This window comes from Ooceraea biroi, chromosome 6, assembly GCF_003672135.1.
Source record: "Ooceraea biroi isolate clonal line C1 chromosome 6, Obir_v5.4, whole genome shotgun sequence".
NCBI lineage: Eukaryota > Metazoa > Arthropoda > Insecta > Hymenoptera > Formicidae > Ooceraea > Ooceraea biroi.
In genome coordinates, this window is record NC_039511.1 from 16,397,037 (window position 1) to 16,417,947 (window position 20,911).

The 20,911-nt window shown below is 43.7% G+C and overlaps 3 protein-coding genes across 6 annotated transcripts; 2 read left to right on the forward strand and 1 right to left on the reverse strand.

Annotated features, from left to right (window-relative positions):
• Positions 1-61: 61 nt before the first annotated feature.
• On the forward strand, positions 62-5,490 carry LOC105284527. Of its 2 annotated transcripts, none has more exons than XM_011348116.3 (3): positions 62-1,403; positions 1,534-1,650; positions 1,730-5,490. In XM_011348116.3, exons 1-3 carry the CDS (start codon positions 1,293-1,295, stop codon positions 5,060-5,062), a joined length of 3,561 nt encoding a protein of 1,186 aa, XP_011346418.2. In that variant the 5' UTR covers positions 62-1,292; the 3' UTR covers positions 5,063-5,490. The 2 variants fall into 2 exon arrangements, with proteins under 2 accessions (XP_011346418.2, XP_011346419.2); XM_011348117.3 differs by having other exon boundaries at positions 65-1,388.
• Positions 5,432-11,690, reverse strand: LOC105284528 (transmembrane protein 184B). 3 transcript variants are annotated; one of them, XM_011348119.3, is made up of 6 exons: positions 11,560-11,690; positions 10,040-10,239; positions 9,341-9,935; positions 9,001-9,242; positions 8,820-8,904; positions 5,432-6,786 (listed from the first exon to the last, which is right to left on the reverse strand). In XM_011348119.3, exons 2-6 carry the CDS (start codon positions 10,229-10,231, stop codon positions 6,611-6,613), a joined length of 1,290 nt encoding a protein of 429 aa, XP_011346421.1. In that variant the 5' UTR covers positions 10,232-10,239; positions 11,560-11,690; the 3' UTR covers positions 5,432-6,610. The 3 variants fall into 3 exon arrangements, with proteins under 3 accessions (XP_011346421.1, XP_011346420.1, XP_011346422.1); XM_011348118.3 differs by lacking the exon at positions 11,560-11,690 and adding an exon at positions 10,709-11,272; XM_011348120.3 differs by lacking the exons at positions 5,432-6,786; positions 11,560-11,690 and adding exons at positions 7,593-8,122; positions 10,709-11,272.
• Positions 11,691-11,888: 198 nt separating this feature from the next.
• Positions 11,889-20,848, forward strand: LOC105284526 (serine-rich adhesin for platelets). Its single transcript, XM_011348114.3, has 7 exons — positions 11,889-12,374; positions 12,556-12,752; positions 12,845-13,036; positions 13,115-13,360; positions 13,470-13,523; positions 13,702-20,042; positions 20,122-20,848. Exons 1-7 carry the CDS (start codon positions 12,355-12,357, stop codon positions 20,251-20,253), a joined length of 7,182 nt encoding a protein of 2,393 aa, XP_011346416.2. The 5' UTR covers positions 11,889-12,354; the 3' UTR covers positions 20,254-20,848.
• The last annotated feature ends 63 nt before the right edge of the window (positions 20,849-20,911 follow it).

Here is a 20,911-nt window from a genome sequence, read left to right on the forward strand (position 1 = left end):
TTCGTTTTAGTCGCCGTTTTCAATTGTGCCTCGCACCTTCGCTTCTGTCAAGCCTTGTTTTTATCTTCTGCTTTAAACTATTGAAAGTCCGCTTGTTATTGCATATTGAACTTATTGCGCGCGCACGCACACACCACGCACACACACATATATATATGCACATAGTAGGCGTACGATACATATACGCATAACACTGTACAGTCCAAGCATTCGTGTTTTTTTGCATGGCAATTCAATGAAGGTATATTGCAGAGATACTCTTCCGTCTCGTTCTATCTCGTGCAGACATGACGCAGAATAGAAAGAGAGAGAGACAGTGTGTCTTCCTAAACCATCTCTTTCACCTTTACTGCCAACGCAGCATTACTCCATGGACGAAATGTTTGACCTATATGTATGTGATGTATATATGCATACATGTGTATTGACATATCACACATACATACGCACATACGCGTAATCATTCTCCTGGAAAATTTAAATTGACATTTGGAAATTGATTTATTCAATTTGCGCGTAACACTATTTTATTTTATTTTCGTTATAGTTTTTTTATATATGTATACGATCTCCGAGCATTGATAAAATCGTTAAATCATGGTTAATTATAATAAATTAAATTATGGACTCGGTAACTTTTCAGTTTCGAATGCATGATGCTAGTTTAATAATAATAATGAACTTTTAATTTCACTCTAATAATGTTTTCTATATTTATTTCCATTTCCCTGCTTCAAGAAGTGTCCGACTCTCTACATATCCATCTCACTTTCCACGAAAAATGCGAAAAAGATCCATTAAAGCATGAACGCCAGAAGCCTTCAGACTCACGAGAGAATTTCCCAGGATTTTTTCAACACCGTACAAACCTGTTTTAAATTCGACAAAACGCCGTGATTTAAGCGTGGCGAGACGCGCGCGTTCCGCTACTCTTCCAAATCCAATCTCGAAACCTCGCCAACTGATTCATCGCGATCCTCGTAATGCCGAGTTCGTTTTACTGACATTTTACCGTATTTCAAGGGAAACGGAATGGCTCAGTCGTCAAGTGAAGAAGGAAGATCGCACGAAAATGAGTGAAAATTAAGTGATGCGGCGAGAAGCGGACAGATCTTTAATTTACGCACCGCGAGAGTTATCGGGAGTTATCGACGGAACAGGCGCGATAGCGGCCATTTGCATTCGCGAGGCACGGACTCGTCGGAACCCCGAATGGAGAGCGAGCGAATTGCCTCGATTGCGGAACGCATCTCAGCATACGCGGCCAGCTTGTGATCCTGGTCGTTTGTAAAATGGCGAGGGCGAGTGACGACGTCTCGAGGATCATTTGCGCGAACACGACTCGGGAGAACGAGAAGAGGCTGCTCGAGGCACGAATTAAGAACCAGGTATTGCGCCATAAGGTATACCATCGATGCGATCCTACCAGGGGGTTGTCCGTTGATCCCGTATCCTGTCTATCCTACCCGCATCGTCCTGTAGCGTTGGCGTTAGCGTTGCGTTTATTGATATTGTTGTTGTCAACGTTTCCAGGGAAAGGATCAGGTTAAGCAAGATCTGAACAAACTGTTTAATGAGCTCAATCAAGCCGCAAAGCTGAGCCTGCTGAAGGAACTGGAACACTTCAGTCAGTCATGCTACAATCGCAGGGTATGCATCATGGTTGCTGTGATAAATTCCCCTTATCAAGTCATTGCACGCGATAATGTTTGTTGTGTGTTCTTCTTAGATTACGAGCGGCTTGTATGGCCCAGTTCCAGGATTTCCACCAGGATCCTGGTGGGGCATACGTATGGACTGCTCCAGGGATTGCATACACGAGCCCTTCGATGCTGATATACATGAAGGACCGTTTGGTGTCATCTCGATTTGCACATCGTCTACCAACGTAAACGAGGATGTCGATTTTGGTGATTTTCTCACGCTCACAGGTCAGGTGTATTGTGAGGAGCAACCCAACGTGGATCCGTTCATTTGCAACTACAAGAATCAGATACCGTTGAGATTAATCAGAAGCTACAATCTGCAGGACGATATCGCGCCTAATACCGGTTACAGATACGACGGGCTCTACATAGTCATAGGCTGTTGGATAGGTGCGGCTTCGGATGGAACCAAGTACAACAAGTTCGCCTTGATACGTCTCATCGATCAGGAGTCACCGAGCTGGAGCAGCAACGCTGCAGGAAATCTCTCTTCTGCGCAACGTTGTATCCCGTTCTCAACAAGATCAATTTGTTCGAACGCGTACGCTCTGAGAAGATGTTCGCTCAACGGGAAACGGAAATTTAGCCAGAGGGACGACCGTGAGAGTCTACCAGTGGAAACGTTGAAAACTGTGTCGTTGATTGACACCAGCAGGAAGTCTACACCTGAAAGCTCAATCGTCACGCGTCATGTCTTTAAGAAGCCAGCGAACAACGTGGAGAACGCGATCTCGACTTCTGTACCTGATCGAAAGACGCTAACGTGCCTTGGTGCATCGACTACTAAAACTCACAGTACAAACATCTCGATACGTATGGGCTTGTACGAGTCGTCGCATAACGCGCAAGACGCAAAGAAGAGCGTGTCGACAATGTTACACAAACCGACCAAGTCGCTGGACATTGCCAATCGCACGTTGCTGGACGTAGAAAGTGTTCGTACGCCACTGAAAGAAGACAGCAAGATCCCAGCAAGGATGGACACGGATAAGACGCGAGCTAAGCCTTCGCTAAGCGAGAGCGTATCCTGTAATGGGCACCTTGTGGCTGAAACCACAAACGCAGCCGAAAACACAAGCGAAATTGCATGTCCGGTGGTTAAACGGAGAAGGAATCTTTGCGCGGTGCTCGAACATTCGCTGGAATATTCACAACCAGCGTCTTCGTTGCCAGATACCATCAACGGTGATGCAGATAACGCGATTGACTGCAAGGACAAAATTCAGGATACTCAGAGACATTCGAACGAGCACAAATTAAACTCGTCCAATGAATCGGCACGAAAACTAAGTTCCCTAAATGGATCAGTACAGAAATCGAGTCCATTTAATAAATCGGTACAGAATTTAGGTTCTACGGATGAGCCACCAAGTGATTCGATCACGACGCAAGACGAAAGACTTGCTAAACCACGCCATGACGCTGCGGAGATGTCGAGTGAAGTTCCGCTCTGCGCGCAAAACATAAAATCGTTGGACTCTCTGACGCCAGACAAGATATTGAATTTGATCAACAAGGAGAAGCATCATCCTTTGTCCAAGATGTTGATTGGAAATGTGATAGGGTTGACTCTCGAAGAATGTGCAATGTTGAACACGTCAAAGACGACAACTCTGGATACCGAGAATAAGACTTGCGCCAAATTGCCAAAAGTGAATCTTAAGAGGGAAAACGTGAAGGAGAACGTCGCCTGCTTGGACAACAGAAGATACTGCAGATATTCCAGATCAAAGCGATTAGCTTGGAAAGTGACAAAGCAATCGGATACAGGAAAATTAGATAAAGTATTACCTAGCGTGGACCGTCAGCCTTGCAATGACGCGGGTGAAAAACGTAATGGTAACGCGAGAGTAAGCAGTCGGAATAACGTATCCAAGAAAAACGAATACTTATCGTCGTTCCACGTGCAAACGTCGCTTCGGGCTATCACGCGGCACACTCGTAGCTCGAACGACGTGAAGACTCGTCTGAGAGCTGACAAAGACGTGTTGGTCAAGCAGAAATTTTCCAACTCGTCTATCAAGAAGAACAGGTACAAGAAACGGGACAGAGAGGTTGCCAATTTGTCTATAGACGCTAATTTCGGTCCTATACCGCGCGGGCCCCGAAACAGGAGATTACGATGCGTAAACAGTACGTACGCGAACAAAAAGTGTTGCAGTACCGTAATATACTCGCCTAGCAAGCGATACAAGTCTACCTTTAAGCGGAAGAGCAAGCTGACCAAGGTCAGTCGTCAACGTGCCAGAGACAGACAAGCCAAGGACAGATACAGAGTGTCTAATACTTTGCACGCAAATAGTAAAGATGTCAATAACTCGATCAAAAAGCAGAAAAATTTCAAAAGTACTGCCAACAACAATAATAACTCTCAAAATTGCAGTTACAGCGGTAATGACGAGAACGAGAGGAAAGAGGGCAAGAGGACTGAGAATAAAACCGTAACGATCAACGTCGAGGACCGCAACGTCTCTAAAACCTCCTTCGACCGAAACCTGCGAAAGAAACTGGCGCGAACGGCGGTCCCTTTGTCGCATCGCCCTGCTCAGACACCGCATCTACACTGTTTCCGCAAAAAAGCCCAAGTCGAGAAGCCCAACACGACGGACGCGACGACGCAGTGCAGGCTCATCTCCGAGCCGGAAATCTACGTTATCGGACACCTGGACGATCACAGAGCCATTTTGAAGATGGAGTGGCCTAAATTTAAGGAACTGAAGTCAGAATCCGACGTCGTACGCGGCAATCGGAGATCCCGAGTTGGGCAGACGTCGCGATTTTGTCATGCTTCTGCATTTACAGAGGGTAACGTGTGTTGTCACAATCACGGCGCGGGTTCCATGCAGGACAGAGGATCAGCTTTCGTTCCTGTGCACATGTTCGACAGCGATCTGCGGATCGCGCGGCTCAGGTCGATAGGTTTTAAGCCTATAATTAAGCCGCTTATCAGGAATGACACAGAGATCATCGAGAACGCGTTCGTCAGCACGAGTAAAGTGACGAAGCGAGATGTCGCCGAGGAATACGACAAGTACACGAATAACGAGGACAACAACGTGGTCGTCTACATGGACGACGAGTTACAATATCAAGATATCGAGGAGGAGGAGGAGGAAGAAGAGGAGGAGGAGGAGGAGGACGACGACGACGACGACGACGAGAGTGCATTAACGCGAGAACACAGGACATCGTTAGTACCGAATGTGACGACGAGATCGACATCAAAAGGCATGCAATCGAGAGACACTAGCGTACTTCTTCCGGAAACGTTACCGTCACGCGAGAACCTAGAATCTCCTTGGCACGGTTGGAAAAAAATTGTGACTAACAATAGATCGTATTGGATTGGTTGGTAATTGGATTCTATAGATTCACGCGACTTCACAATTGGAGGTGCTTTAACATTACCGCGATCCTAAAAATAAATTATGTTATTCGAGTTTGTACAATATTATACCTTTATTTTTTTTTGCCAAAAATTAAAAAGGCTGTTGATAACATACTAAATTATTCTTCTAACAATAATAGTACGATATTCAAGTTGACTAATATATTTTTAAGAAAGCTTCGATAGATTATTATCGATATAGTTATGTAATTAAAATTTCTTATATATACATATAAATTATTCTATACATATATAAATAGATGTATGTATATTTTCTCTACAAGTTTGAGATATTATTAACAGATGTTTTACTTGTAAATAAATAATATTCTATGCATATAATCATTTCGTCTCTTTATTCTGAGATGTAGTAGGACAATAAAATTTGTTCACAGATTTGTTTTTATTTGTTCCTTACTCGTTTCTTTTGTTCTTAAACGGCAACGAAAGATTTGAGTACCGTGTGCTGTCATATAAAATAGATTTCCCATTTCTCTTATGTTTTAAAAAAAATATGAGGATTATTACACAGTTATATACATAAAGACACCAAATACCAAATTTTTATTCACATCTGACACAATACCCATCAATTGTCTTTGCACTTTTTTGCGCGTATAATGTATTATATAATTTCTTTGTCTCTTTTTGTTTTCTTTTTCTTTTTATTAAAAGGCTCTCATTGATGAGATATTCGTCAACTCTCCTGCGTTTTCAGAATCTATCGATAATCTACTGCAATGATATATACATGTATGAATCTCGTAGGACTAAAGAAGAGAAGTAATTTTACAAGACTGTAGAGAAGGACGCAAACATTTTTGTGGCTCCTACTTGAAGCTCCGAGACTTTCTACGGATATAAATGCGAGAATTCAAACTGAACGCAACTAAAAGTAAAGAAAGAAAATAAAAAGTGTAAACATGTGTCGACGTAGACGTATCACGAACGATCATAATCCAAGGAAACTGTGATTCTATAAAATTAAGTACTATATAATTACATTCACTTATTTACGAAGAGTTACTTTTTTATCGTGCAATTAATCTCTTATACAGTGTCGTAGAGAGAGTAGAGCCACAGGTATATAGATAACACTGCCTCAAACACGCCTCAGCATATTAAAATAAATATCTTCTATACTATTTACTCGTATGTTATAACATAATACATATATAATTAACATGGATGTAACATTATGGAACTATTACAGTGTAGCGTAATGCGCTCTTACACCCCACGCGATATATCTTTTCCTCATCCTTGCTAATCTGTATCTGTTTTGTATTCCCGAGAGAACATTGCGTTTCTACGTAAGTCATTTCGTTTCGCGCGTAATCGCTTAAAAGGTATCTTTTTTTTTCTCTTTTATGTTTCGAAAGCGGGTTTCTAGGGAGTCTCATGGAAGTCCCGCATTGTAATGCAACATCCGTCAATACAATCCGGGCTTAAATCACATTCTCTAAAACGCATGTGCGCGCATGCATCTGCGTGCGAGCGTGCGTGCGTGTGTGCTTTATTGAAATTCATCATCGCTGCTCAACAACATCGTTTTCTCGTTATAGTTTTGCGAAATCGTGGCGACGCGCTGATGAGAGACGTTTCGCCTTTGCGGTGGTGGTACCGGCATATTTTGCGGATCATCTGGATCGAAGCTGGATACTCGCATACCACGTTGTCCTTTCGGGCCTCCTAATTGTTACATCACGTTAAGTATTACAGCGGGCAAACATGTCAGACATATGTCGATCGACCAATGCATCGCGATTGGTCGAACGGCCACACGTGAATACAAAACTCCACGGCCGTGTCCTACACACACGTTCGCTTTTATTGCAATCGCGAAATTATGATGTAACGGAAAATTCTTGCCGAAATGTCACATTTACATTCCGAACGTTCTTGTAGAGTCTCTGCTTTCTTGACGCAATTAAGAAACAGAACCGATATAATTCTACATAAAGACGAGTTTAGTTTGTCCGATGTCTTGTTTGTCACAAATGTTTTATTCATTAGTGAATAAAGATAAAAATACATTAGTGAAAAGATTGTCGCGCGCGCTTAACGTGATATAGAAATCTGAACTCGATAGAATTATAATGGTTTCAATCTCTTGTTAGGAAATTTTCAATAACGCGTTCGCACGAGCAGAGCAAAGTAACACAAATCGAAATTGCATCCACAGCAGATAGCGAGGATAAGTTGCTCGAGGGGTTTAATCAGAACAAAATTAGACCTTTATATACGTGTACACATGACATACATAAGTGCAAGAAAAAAATGTATTAATGTGACGTAATCGTAATACGAGGTCATGCAGATTATCAAAGTAGGAAGTAAAATAACCGCAAGCAGCTGGGGACCGTGATAATATTGCGGAAATACGCATTGTTGAGAAAGTAGACAATGTGATGTGCTTGCATGCTCGGCTGTTTCACACTCCATATTCGCATGCTACATGGTACTATGTGACAGGAATAAAAAAAAAGGCAATAAAATGAATGTCATATTAAATTTATAGATAATAAATTCATAAATGAAACTTGTGAGTTATTAAAAAAAAAAGAAAATCAAAATGATACTCCAACCAATACCTAACATTATCTTTTACATTATAGAGCAACACTATAGAGAAGTACATCACTCTCTCCCTCTTTATTTTCTTTTCCTTCCTCTAAATGCTCTCCTTACGTTAAGTGCTTAACTTCTATTTTACAGCAGAATTTGTTAATCGCAAGACGTATGTGTCATATATGCATATAATACGTATAATATCGATAATACTTTAAATATAACTCCTCTATATTTCGGAATTTCTGCAGAAAATTCATTTATCGATGCCCCTTGGGGACCCGATGCCGATTTTTTAGTCATTGCATAATCCCGTAAGCAAAGTGTATAGTGCTGTATCGTGTGTATTTCGATCCTCATTTAAACTCGCGCGCAAAGCTCGATGTCCAATTTCTTGAACTTAAAAAAGTGACGCCTCACTGTCATAGCTTTTCGTACGGCAAGTTGGTACTAACGTCTGAAAAATAGTAAACAAAAGTGCCTTCAAAATAATTGTTGAATTCGTACAAATCGGCACACATTAAGGAAAATTTATGCGGCTAGTTCTTCATATAAGTGACATACATTTTTTAGTAGACTATTCTTGGAAGCGTACATTTTTGTGCGAAGGTGTAACTTCGGATTTGCAATTTTATAAAATTAGTTGCGTGTATACAATGGATTAATATCGGTGCCCGCGTTGGTCAGCAGTGAAGTGTCCCAGAAAATGCAAGTGAAATATAAATTATGTACAAGAAGCTAAAGCCTATAATCAAAGCGTTTGCAATCTCGAATAAAACGTGTACGTAATATCATTTTATACACAATGTTATATTATTGACGTATAACACGTTAAATAATCTTGTTCTATAATCCTGAGAAACGCTTAATATCATAAATTTGTTTTTATGTCAATTGTCTGTAACATTACCTTATGAATTAATGAAAGAAAGAATAATCTCTATACAAGATACAAACAAAAATAATAAATAAACGGAAATCTTTCGCAGACATCATGCTGGATGAAAATTGAACAATTTCTAAATGTATGTACGATACGATCGATCGACATGGATACAAATGTACGTACACTAATAAATAATTATGTAGCAATAGGCAAAAAAATAACAGAGGAATAACATAGGAATCGAAGACAGAAAAATCTCGATACGTACCAGCACTATACTGCGTGTACTGTTGATACTGTGGATGGAAATTATGGATGGCATCGGTCATAATATCTTTTGGATTCATAGTTTCCTGCAAAATATTTATAGACGGACAGCGTGTTGAATTGAACCGATTAGAAAAATGCGAATTTCTACAAGATTGCGAGATTATCCTGCATATACGTACTTTTAAACTGCTACTGATGCTTTGCATCGTCACGCTTCTACCTCTAGAGTCAGTAACGCAGCCAGCTGCATATACTTGATACGGGAACGCATAACGCAAAGCTACAGCGGCAAACAACATTTCAATGCAGATAAGAAAATTTTGGTAACCAGCAGAGACAGTACCAGCGCTTGTTGATTGACCCAAACTGTTTATAACGGGTGAAATGACATTTGCCTTTTCCAAAATGGCTAGTAATACTCCTGTGTGTGGAGAAATATATTTTGTGTTTTTTATATTGTTATTAATTATATACTCGAGACGAGAATCGTGTAAAATTTTAATGAAATTCAAATGTTACCTTGCCAGAATGACAGAAAGATCACGCTCTTCACTGTACAAAATTTGAGCACAGGCTCGAATGGCGTCAGCAGGTCTCTTGTAGCGAAATAAAATAGAAACAACCCATAAAGTGCAAGCGACACACTGATATTGTAAATTACAGTGATGTAAATGTAGCCACCATCGGGAGACCAATCTCCATCTCTGTAATGGCCGAAGGCTTGCAAGAATATGATGACAAACGCCATGACTGGTTTAACTAAACAGAACTGTAGGGTGGCTTGCTTGCAAAATCTTAGAAAGCCAATGGTATATGTCTTCCCAACTAGGCAACAGGTACCATACAGGCAGCTGGAACGTATCGGCTTGCCTCTGATCTCCGACATAATATTCCCCTCACCACCTAGGTACTCGTAGCACAGTGACAGAAAGTTATATATAACAAACGCCTCGTAACAGTCTCGCACCGTGAAGAAGTAGACATAGTAACTCTCACTGTTGAAGAACAACAGCGAGATCCAGGAATATGTCGCATAAATGGGCACGATAAATAGGATCCGCACTATCCATCTCTGTTCCGTGGGATTTGTGTACCACCTCAGATGCTGATAGATCTGCAAACGACAAGAATAGAGATGATATATATATATATATATATATATATATATATATGACATATATCGATCTCTTGACTACTTGACAGCTTGACAACAGGTACCTGTTGGCAAGTGAGAAAGAGTGCCACCCATACGAATACACCGGCGATACCCTGGGCCGCGCGTGTCTGCAGGAAGATCGGTGTTCCTTCCTTCGGGGTGTCTGCCAAGTCATTGACATCAGTGGTCGTTGACATCTTGACCAGAGAATTCACGTACGAGGCCTGTGTCCCTGTGACCGCGACACCATTCATATGTCAACCTGTCAGATAACAGATAATACAAACACCGTGACTTATTTTCCGCGACGAGTGACGTTAGCAACGAATTGACTCGATCGCGATTGATCATCGACGCGATCACGCATCGCGTTATCTCGAGACATATTGGGAGGAGGGAGCGGAGAAAGGGAAGGAGAGAAAGAAAGCGCGTGCGAGTCGCGTAAACGCGCACGTCGCGATCGTGAGATTGTACGCGTGTGAATCGATATTAACCGTGATCGCGTTCCCGTGTAATTTCAGATACCTACGCACGTCGCAGACGCGTGAGGATCGCCTCGCGCCATTGCATCGCGAATAAACATAAGGCTCCTTCTTGACCGCTCCGTTCGGAGCACCGAACAGGCACGCATAGCGCACGCGAAATTAGGCCAGCCTGAATTATGAATCACGGTAACGCGACACGTTTCAGCTCGCGTCTCGCGGATTTTCCTTTTCGCCTCGGTGACGTACCCGTGCCCCCATTCGCAGTGGTCCTCTCCAGATATTGCAGCATACGCGCACGCACGATGTGGCCTTGCCAATCCGTTCACGCTGCGGGCACTCACACCTCTGCGGACGCTCTCGTTCCTCTTTCCACGTAATCGACAAAGGCCCAGCCGACAAGGCTGGCCACCCTTTATCGACTACCTCGATAAATCGCGCTTTGCAACGCGCTTCGTTCACAAGCGACGCTGTGAAGTTAGCCGTGCGATGCGAAGTCAGTCGCGATCGCCCGTCTGGCAATCGTGCGACACGACGGACACCACACTCACACACGGGATTGATTACCCTCCGGGCATTCGCGTACGCGAATCCTACCTACACTCGCGTATCCCGTATACGTTCGACACTCTCATAACAGATTCTCGGCGGGTGCAGGTGTAGCACACTGACAGGGAACGCAGGGAGGTCTCGATAGTATCGAGAAACGCGAACGTACGCGGCCGTTATACTCGCGAACTTGTTTTCTACGAGCGAGCGAGCGAACGCTTTACCGCCGATCCCCGTGAACGGTTTCGCTCCCACCATACCGTGCACCGATTATCTGCCCTCGCACCCCACCGCACCGCATCGCAGAGAGAGAGAGAGAGAGTACCGCTTCTGCGCAAGATAGCATGGCGCTATTCATCTCAACTGCACTTCTGTATTTGAATTAAAAGAGAGAACAGTTTCTTCTTTTTCTTGGAAATATAAAGTAGTACAGTTAAAAGTTTACGAAAGTGCAAGTGTAAAGGTGTCAGAATCGGTATCGCTAATGATTTCATAGGTCTTCTAATTTGATGTTGCCTAGCCTTTGTTGACATTCTTATCTCTGTACTTACGTCTTTGGCCTTGTAAAATTGAAGCCTCTATGATAACACTTCTGCGTTTTCACAAATTCACGAATTCGTCGTGAAAAATCAACTATCAACAGGCAACCATAAGTAATCTCGTAAATGGCGCTTCTTTCCCATACTTTTTCTTTGAAGTGATCACGTCACTCGCGTCTGACAATTGCGCACATTCCCGATTCTTCTCGCGGTTGAGGTTTTGCGGACAATGAAAAAATAATCCGAGAATATGCAAGAAGAGAGAGAAGAAAGGCACATTACACTTTTACTTAACAATAAAGCAACATTACACAGATTTTGAAGAGCAGCGGAAGAAAGGAATTGCAAAATAGAATTGTGAGAGGAGCAAGCTATTTCGCGCTTTTGACGTCATCACGCTATTATGAGAGAAAGAGAGAAAACGAATAACTACGTCAATGTTTGATAGCCAATAGGCCAATACGCGAAGCGCGCCGTCTACGTTTAATCTGATCTCTTGAAGCTCGTAATGAGATTTGTCTTGAATTGCCGATAAGGCAGATTACTTTTCAGCCAGGTTGGCGAGATGGCGTAGAGAAATCAATTTACTGGTTCGAATTTACTGGTCTCAGTCCTGTCATCTCATTTCTTTGTGCTCTCGGTACAGCTGTCTTGCACTGTTTTGTGTTTTGCGTGAATATCAACAGAACAGGATTATGCCCGATATACCAGATCGATTCTCACTATCGCGTAATGTCAAAAGCAAGTGACGCACCAACATTTTTTGCGACACGCTATCTTCACAGAACGATGTCAAGTGGATAAATTATGCCACGAAAGGAGAACACGTGAGTCCGAATTATTTGACTTTCTAACCTCAACGCTTCATTCGAGTCGTACGAACGTAGTTCTTAAATATTTTTGTGAATTCGTACGTTTCACAAACGCATAATAGTGTCGAAGGAATCTACGGTAGCGGTGACTGCGTTCTCATAACATTGCTCTCCCTCAATTGAAATTTCTCTGCAGCAAAGCGAAAACATGGGAGCGAGACAGAAGAAAACGTATGAATGCGTACTTCAAAACGTTGGCGGATCTTCTACCACCACATCAAGAAGGCCGCAAACGCAACAAAGTCGACATCCTGATCCACGCTTCAAAGTACATAAAAGACCTCCATAGTCGTACCGAGGACTTATTTTCCACTCATGCTTCGGAAGCGCACAGTATGTAGTTCAATGCACCGTACTAACAAAACAAAAAATATCTCAAACTAGCTCTCTCTCTCTCTAATGACTCTATTCTATCAATGTTGCAGAGGAAGAATTGGCTCGTTTAAAGAAGCTTGTAACTCAACTAATGTCCCGTACTCAGTTATTGTCCACACTTTTAAAGGAAGCAGGAATTTCTGTTCCAGCCGAACCGGCTCTCGAAAAAATATCACCCTTAAAATGGTCGAACAAAATAAATGTCGACGATGTAGACAAATATTTTGATAAGATCGAAGAAAGTAAGCACATTGAATTGTTACATAAGTGTTATGTAATAAAAATTTCAAAATCTCGTAATTGATGTCGTCTGCTTGTAGAGAAAACTTTAGAAAAGAGAAAGAAGGAGAAGTCCGCAGAAAATAAAGTGCCTTCTAAGAGAAAATCCGCGACGCAATCGGCCACGAAAAAGTTGCCCGAGGAAATTGCTGTCACCAAAAATGCCTGTATTTCGATAGAGAATCAGGAGAATCGAGTGAATTGTGCCAATAGTAAAACCTATAATTCCAATAGTACAACTAGCATAACTGAGATTGGATCAAAGGAAACGGAATGTTGTCAAAATGGTACAGATGAATCTAAAATAATTGTCTCATTATGTAATGCTACATAAAAGTTCCATCACCCGCTATGGACAAACACATTAATTGATAGTACTCTTATGTTTCGATTTAGAGTCTGCCAGCGAAGTGACCGCGGCAGGTACGCTGAATGAAAAGAAGAAAACGAGTAAGTTTACAAGGATAATAAGCTTCTCACTGTTTCATATGTAAGTTCAACTAATGCTCCAAATGCTACAAAACACTTCCTCTTTTTAATTGAAAGGAGAAAAAGCATAGCAAGTGTTCCGATGAAGCATTTGTAGCACTAAGTGAACCGCACCTATTATCAATGTTAATGTTTTCAGCGGATAAAAAGGCTGAATGCCAAAAAGCCGAGAAGAGGAAGAAGAAAGGCAAACGCAAGGATGAGAAAAAATCGACCTTACCGTCTATAGCAAACACAGTCACCAATTTGACTCCCAACACTCTCATCCTTTCCGGTGGGAAGTTAATGCCTCTGATGACACCAATGACTTCGAACATTATCGTGAATACGCAACAGGCGCCTACGAATCCGATAATCCTCGGTAGCACGCAGCAGAATCAGATGATCGTGATGCAGCCATTGGCGAATCGAGTGCAAAACTCGGTCGTTTCTATATGCAATCACGCTTTAATCAACACCATGCAGAAGGTCACTCTGAACACCGTACCGAGTATTCGCGCCAACATGGTTGTCGATTCTCATAACTGGGCGTCTAACGTGAAGAACATAATCAATGCTACGAAGATCGGTGGGCACAAGGGCATCCTGCCGAAAGGCAAGGAGATTACGAAGACAACCATGGCTTATAAAGTGCCTATTCCGGCGATACATAAAGAGAAAGCAGAGAAGCCGAAGGATAGCGCGAATAAGAAAGAATCAGAAATAAAGGCGAAGAACAACAAAAGTCACTCGAAGAATCAGAAAAGCGTTCCGAGCACGTCGACGGTGGTCGAAGAGAACGCCGAAAAGAGATCACCGAAAGAAGCAACCCTCAAGACTCAGGAAGACGCAGCCGTCCCGCGAAAAAGCATGCTTAAACGCGGATTATCTTCGGAGTTCGATTCCCCGGATGAACCGGAAGACAAGAAACGGAAGGAGATGAACGGCGAAGCGAGAATCGGTCAACCAATAGTTTCAAAAGCGACGGATTTTACTGCCACTTGCAAATCTATCGAGAGCTTGAAACATGTTATAGACAAAATCGGGGAGGACATCCAGGAGGAGCATACGACTGCTAGTAACGAGCAGGAATCTGCTATGAAGTCGAGCAGTATGGTTCCACAGATTGCGAACGATACGGATCACGAGGAAATGTCCAAAACAGATAGATTGATAAATATCGTGGAGACAAACTGTTTCGAGATGGATAAGAAGGCAACGGAGGATGTAGTCGAATCGCAATCCGTTATGCTGGATAAGCTTTCGGGTGAATTGCTGAAATCACACGAAAGGGATACGGCTGATCGGTCCTCCAGCAACTTTAGCATGTCGATAGATAACATAACGGAGAAGAACTGCGAGAGCTCGGAGCCTTTGAGCGCAAAATCGACTTTAACGGACGTCGAAGCGGTGGAGAAGGCTATGGGTACAGAGGGAACGAAAGAGGCTTGCAATTTGGGCACGCGTTTCGACAGTCTTTTACGTGCGACGACAGCCAAGGAACAACAGACCAGCGACGCGATGAATAGCACGGACAGCAACAAGATTATCTTAAATTTAGACACAAACACTACGACAACAATGAATCCAGATGCGGGGACGAATATTGCCGATGGTGTGTCAGTACCGACATCTTCATCTTCCTCTTTATCGTCATCGTCATCATCGTCGTCGTCGTCATCGTCGTTGTCGTCACCTTCGCTGCTAACCGCTAACGTGATCAATGATGACGCTAAATTGGCGAAGACCTCGAAGAACGAAATCTCAAAATCATTATCGTATACCAACGAGAACACATTCGTACCAATCGCCAACAGAACGGATGGTCTACATTCGGATCTGTCCAACGATATATTTGCTTCGTTGCAAGTTCCATCAAGTTCGCATAACCCGGAATCGATATCGCCTACAGCGGCATTCCTGATGGCTTTCCCACTGGTGTCCTCGCTGAACGGTAAGACCGAGGTATTGGATGAGGAGATGAAGGAAGACTTCAAATATCATAGTCAGACCCCACCGATGTTACTGCAAATCGGCACCATCGAACCGAACAGCTTCAAGATTAAGACGTCCTCACCGTCGCACGTAATCGCGGAGAAGCGTCTGAAAGCGTCCTCTTGCGAGGAGAAGCAGGTCGCATCCGCGAACACTGACATGATCATTCCTGTGGAATGCGGCACGACGACGAAGCCAACGCCAAAAGTAGTGCACGAGGAAACGCTGCGGGAACCGTACAAAATAGTTCAGACTGTTCTAACGTCGAGCTTGGAGAAAACCGTAGTAACCACCAGTACGTTTTCCTCTTCTGCTTCGTCGGTAAATTTCTCGGCTGTAGGTTCCTCGTGCATTGGCAGTTCTTCGAGTCTGACGATCAACCAGAGTCGTCCGGACCAATTGACAACGACAAGCGCACTAAATAGCGCCAATGTCATTGCACAAGCGCCCGTGAACGTCATCACATCCACGGAAAAGACCGATGTCACGGATTGCGCGTCCCAAGCAACACACCGTAACTCCGACGTGGCGTATTCCGGCTCACAGGACTTTTTGCCGAGCTACTCGACGGTGGTAGGCAACAGCCTTGGGATGATGCAGCAACCGAGCTCGTCCGTGTTTAAGAATGCTATCGCGACGACGCAGGACTCGAATCATCCCACTGTTCCCCACATCGACAACACTAATGTTTCCCAGAATTTGTTGAATGCTCGTCTTGACAACGTAACGACGGCTACCACAAACTCCTCGTCCGCGAATCTGCGGCCGCTGCAGGTGGGCTATACGGTTCAGGCGAAGGATAAAAGCTCGCAAGGTTCGTCGCACGTTGTCTATTCATCGCAACATCACAATAAGAATGCGCTCATTGATGCCACCGGTATCACTTCCGATCACCGTGTCGATTATACTAGTCAAATAGACCGAGGTCTTTCAACGGAGTCTCAGAGCCTGCAGAGCTATGCCGCGCCGACCAAAGAATCCTCCCTTCCAATTTTGCCTCCTCAAGATATGCAATCGGTGTACAACCAGACCAAGGAGAATCATGTTCTCCTAGATCTAAACAGTCCTCGACAAACATTCGCCGTTCATAAGAAGCAAGATCACATTGTCGCGAATTCTCACAATGATTACGTCGCGGAACAAGCGAAAGCACTGTCGCAGAAGGATTCGGTAACATATGCAAATAACGATGGCAAGACTACGAACGCATCACGCAATCAAGATTACGTTACAAAGACCGCGAATCAGAATACATCGGAAAATCCTTTTCAACGAAACTACTCCAAGCTGAGCAAGGGCACGGACACATCAGACAATCCGAGTCATCTAAATCAGGAAACGAAACTGAGTGGCGTTCTCGGTTCCAAGATTCAGGAGCAGCAGCAACAACAGCAGCACAATCATATACGTGATCCGACTTACGTTTCGTCGAAGAAGCTGGATGTGGATTCGTTCGTTCAATCGTTTCAATACGACAAGGAGGCAATGGGCAATGCGAATGAGCGGACTGTTTTAAACGCTAATCCTGACGACGCACATAATAATTACGTTTCTTATTCCAGCAAGGATGACAAAAAGACGAATGTCGTTGCTACAAACGCTATTGTCAATAACAACAATAATAAGGTGACGGCGATGCTGCAAAGCGTTCCACGCTACTCGCAACAGGCATCATTCATTGCCACGTCCAACTACGAGCAGAGCACGGTGACGGAGAATCACACGAAATCCACTACCACTGTCGCTCATAACTCGTCCAACTTCAGCATTCTCTCGTGGACGACGTTCTCGCCTGTTAGCGGTAGCGGTAGCGGCAGCGGCAGCGGCAGCGGCAGCGGTGGCAGTGGTGGTGGGAACAATCTGGTTCATTTCGAACAGGGACAGTCGCATCCCAACGACAATACCGAGGCAAAAACCATCTGCGAAAATTACAGTTATGTACCACTGCACAAGGAGAACACGAATTTTTCCAGTCAAATATTGACAAACGATAATTATTCAAGCAACTCGGCTGGCATTGACAAGTCACGACAAGGTAAGATGGAGTCACAGAAACAGACATTCGATCCGTCGAAGACCAGGGGCGATCCGTCGAAGCAGAACAGGATGCAGAATCAACAGAATACCAGCAATAATTACAAGTTCGCTGACAGCGGTAAAAGCAAAAATAAATACAGCATAGATTCGGATTACATGCAAAACGAGTACAGCACGGCCATGGACCAACAGCAACAACAGACGCAGCAACATGGTCCGAAGAATAATCAGAATCATCAAAATCTGTCGTCGAAGCAGGATAAGACAGTGTACGCTTATGAGCCACAGATTAACTTCGATCTGACTGAGAGTAACGTGCAGATGAAGTATCCTATCGAGGCTTATGCTGGTACGAACTTCAAGTATGTAGACAAGACAACACAACTGCAAAGTCAAGTACCAAAGTACCAAACTCTTGCTCAAGGACAAATTTCCGTTCTGCCTCACGATAGCGGCAGTTATGGTAATGACGTAAAGCACAGTCAACAACAGCAGCAGCAGCAGCAGCCGCACAATAGTAACAACGGCAATAACAAGTCCAAAGGTAATCAGCATCAACAGCATGCGATCAAAGCACCGGTCAACTGGATGATGACGCCAGAAGTCAAGCACAACTCCGCCAACATCGCCGATATTATTCTACCTCCGATCGGCAAAGAGCTGGACTTTTGCCAGAACAATCTGTTCGCCCAGACGCCTACGTACAACCAGAGCACGCCAAATCAGTTTTACAACAATTACGATGTGACCGCTGCTGCCGCTGCTGCTCACAGCTTTCCGAATCTACCCGTCTTACAAGGTGATCCAACGAAAAGATCGGTGGAGACCTTCTACTCTGAGGAGCAACCGTTTCCGTGGTCGCCAACAAAGAACGGTGGGCATAATAGTGTGGAGCATCAGTCATCAGTTAAATGTGTCGATCAGCACATCGTGCCGTCCAGTTTGCAAACTTTAGTTGATCTTGAGTTGAGTGCCAATCTGTCGGAGAAACAAAATTTTCTATTTGGAGCTGGAACCTCCTCGTCAAGAATTACTGCTGAACAGGGCAAGGATACGTCTATAAAGGAAAAGGAGACGAATGTATCAGGACGAGATCTGCACGTAATACTAAACACTCAAAATGCGCAACATTCGGCGTCCACTTTCCTGTCTGTGAGTCAACTAGTAGAGCACGAGAAAGCGGAGAAAAGCCATCAACAACAGAATCAGCAGCAGCAACACCAACAGCACCACCAGCATCATCATCCGAACCAGCACCAGCATCAACACTCGCAACAGCAACAGCAACAAGCTAGAAAACATCAGAGAAAGAGCAACACGAGTCCCAGAACGACGAGTAAACGACAAATGGATATTCGTAAATCTACGACGACCAATGACAACCTGCATCAGCGGCATGAGGAGCAAAAATCATCTGGACATGTGTTCGCGGAGCAGAGTTACCAGCAACCACAGCAGCAGCAGCAGCAGCAAAAGTATCAGCAGAATAATGTCCATTGGCGAAGCCGAAACTGTAAGAGTAATTATACCGCAGAGGCATTGATCGGGACTAGCGTTCACGACGCTGGTAGTCATCACGATAAGCACGCGTCAATCAAGTTTACAACAAACTATTCGCAAAATAAATTCCAGAGTGGTCTGTCCACTGCTGCAGATGCTACAGTAATGCCTATCACTTATTTCTCAAATGCACCGCCACCGGATGACGGTACCGCCGGTTACGGTCAATCAATGGTCAATCAGAACTTCAACACGTACGCGTATTCGTCCAACTCCGCCAATTCCATCTACCCCACCGGCAACTTTATCACCAGCATCTCGAACACGCCCAATAGCTACATGACCATGCCGCTGCACGAGAACGCCGCCGATTACGTGCAGGAGGCCAACAGCTTCCTGCTGTCGAACGTGGGTGGAACCAGCTCGTCGAGCGCCAGCACTGCGAACACGTCTAGCGCGAATACCATTTCCACGACGGCGAACGTCAATGGGAAGAACCATCAGCACTACGGAAAGCATCCCAACTGCGACAAACGCTCGTATTCCACCACCGCGAAGAAGGCTAAGCGAAAAGGCGTCGAGGGTGCCCCGATGCAGAACCTAGAGTTTCCGCTGTCCGGCATCAATTCTCCGCTGGAGGATTATCATCATTCAACGACGTTTCTGCCTCCACCACCGCCACCGCCACCGCCACCGCCTCCACCGCCACCGCCACCGCCTCCCCATGCCAATCCTCTTTATCAGAATCATCCGCAAGCGAACGTCTACGCAAAGACTGTCAATGGTCTTCCACCACCTCCGCCGTCGGCTATGACGAGTGCACAGAGTGTCGCCGGTTTCTCAATGAACTCCAACATGGTCCGTGGAGGAATCGTTTCAAGCAATCCGATGGCCATGCCGCATCATCCTTCAGGCACCAGCCTTACCAATTTCAACTTGAGCACGATATTTCCTGAAATGAACGATAAGGTATCTGACAAAAGTTTTCTATCAGACACTGTCCGTTTAATTTTTCTGCATTCATGAGATCTCGATGTTGTCTTTCCAGATTACCGGATATAAATCTTCGAATGGTATACCACCTGGCCTGTCGCAAACGTCTAATCAATCTGCGACCTACACGCAACGAACTAATTATCCATCGAACTCTCTGTGTCACTTGCCACAAGTGTGTCTGTAAGAGTCTCTACGCGTAATGTTTAGATCGATTGTGCGAACCTAGGAATAGCGTGTACATGTAAAGCAGAGCCCACATTAAGCAAGGTCCACATTATCGAATTTAAAGCCATGTTTTCGAGATAAATGATTAAAAGGATTTAACTCACGACAAGTAGACATTCAAGTACGTATTTGGCTTAATTTTTATTTAAATAAAAATTTTAACGCATGTCGCAAAAAGACTTGCCTTGAACGCTGGGTAAAAGTTTGGCTCATTTCGATAATGTGAACCCCTATTCACAGATTTCGAAAGACAATTCATAGTGTTCTATCACTTTCCGCTCCTCCTCTTCTTCCTTCTTTTCCTCCTTTTCCTTCCAACTGGTGCAATGCATTAAAAATCTATTAACTATATTCATAATTTGTGATACGAGCGGTCATCATTTGTAAATATGTAAATAGATGTATTATTCATTAAATTAAAAGAGAAAATTGGATATACAAAAGATGTACATTTAATTTGCGCTGTTGTATCGATTATTTAAATGTCGGAACTAGAAAATGATTGCTTTGTCAAATTAATAATGATGACGTAAAATCTTCATTAAAAGATCTTGATACAAAAGAAATAAGTATTGCATTTTCTTATAATCAGAATTTTATTGCTCCTACGTCGATAT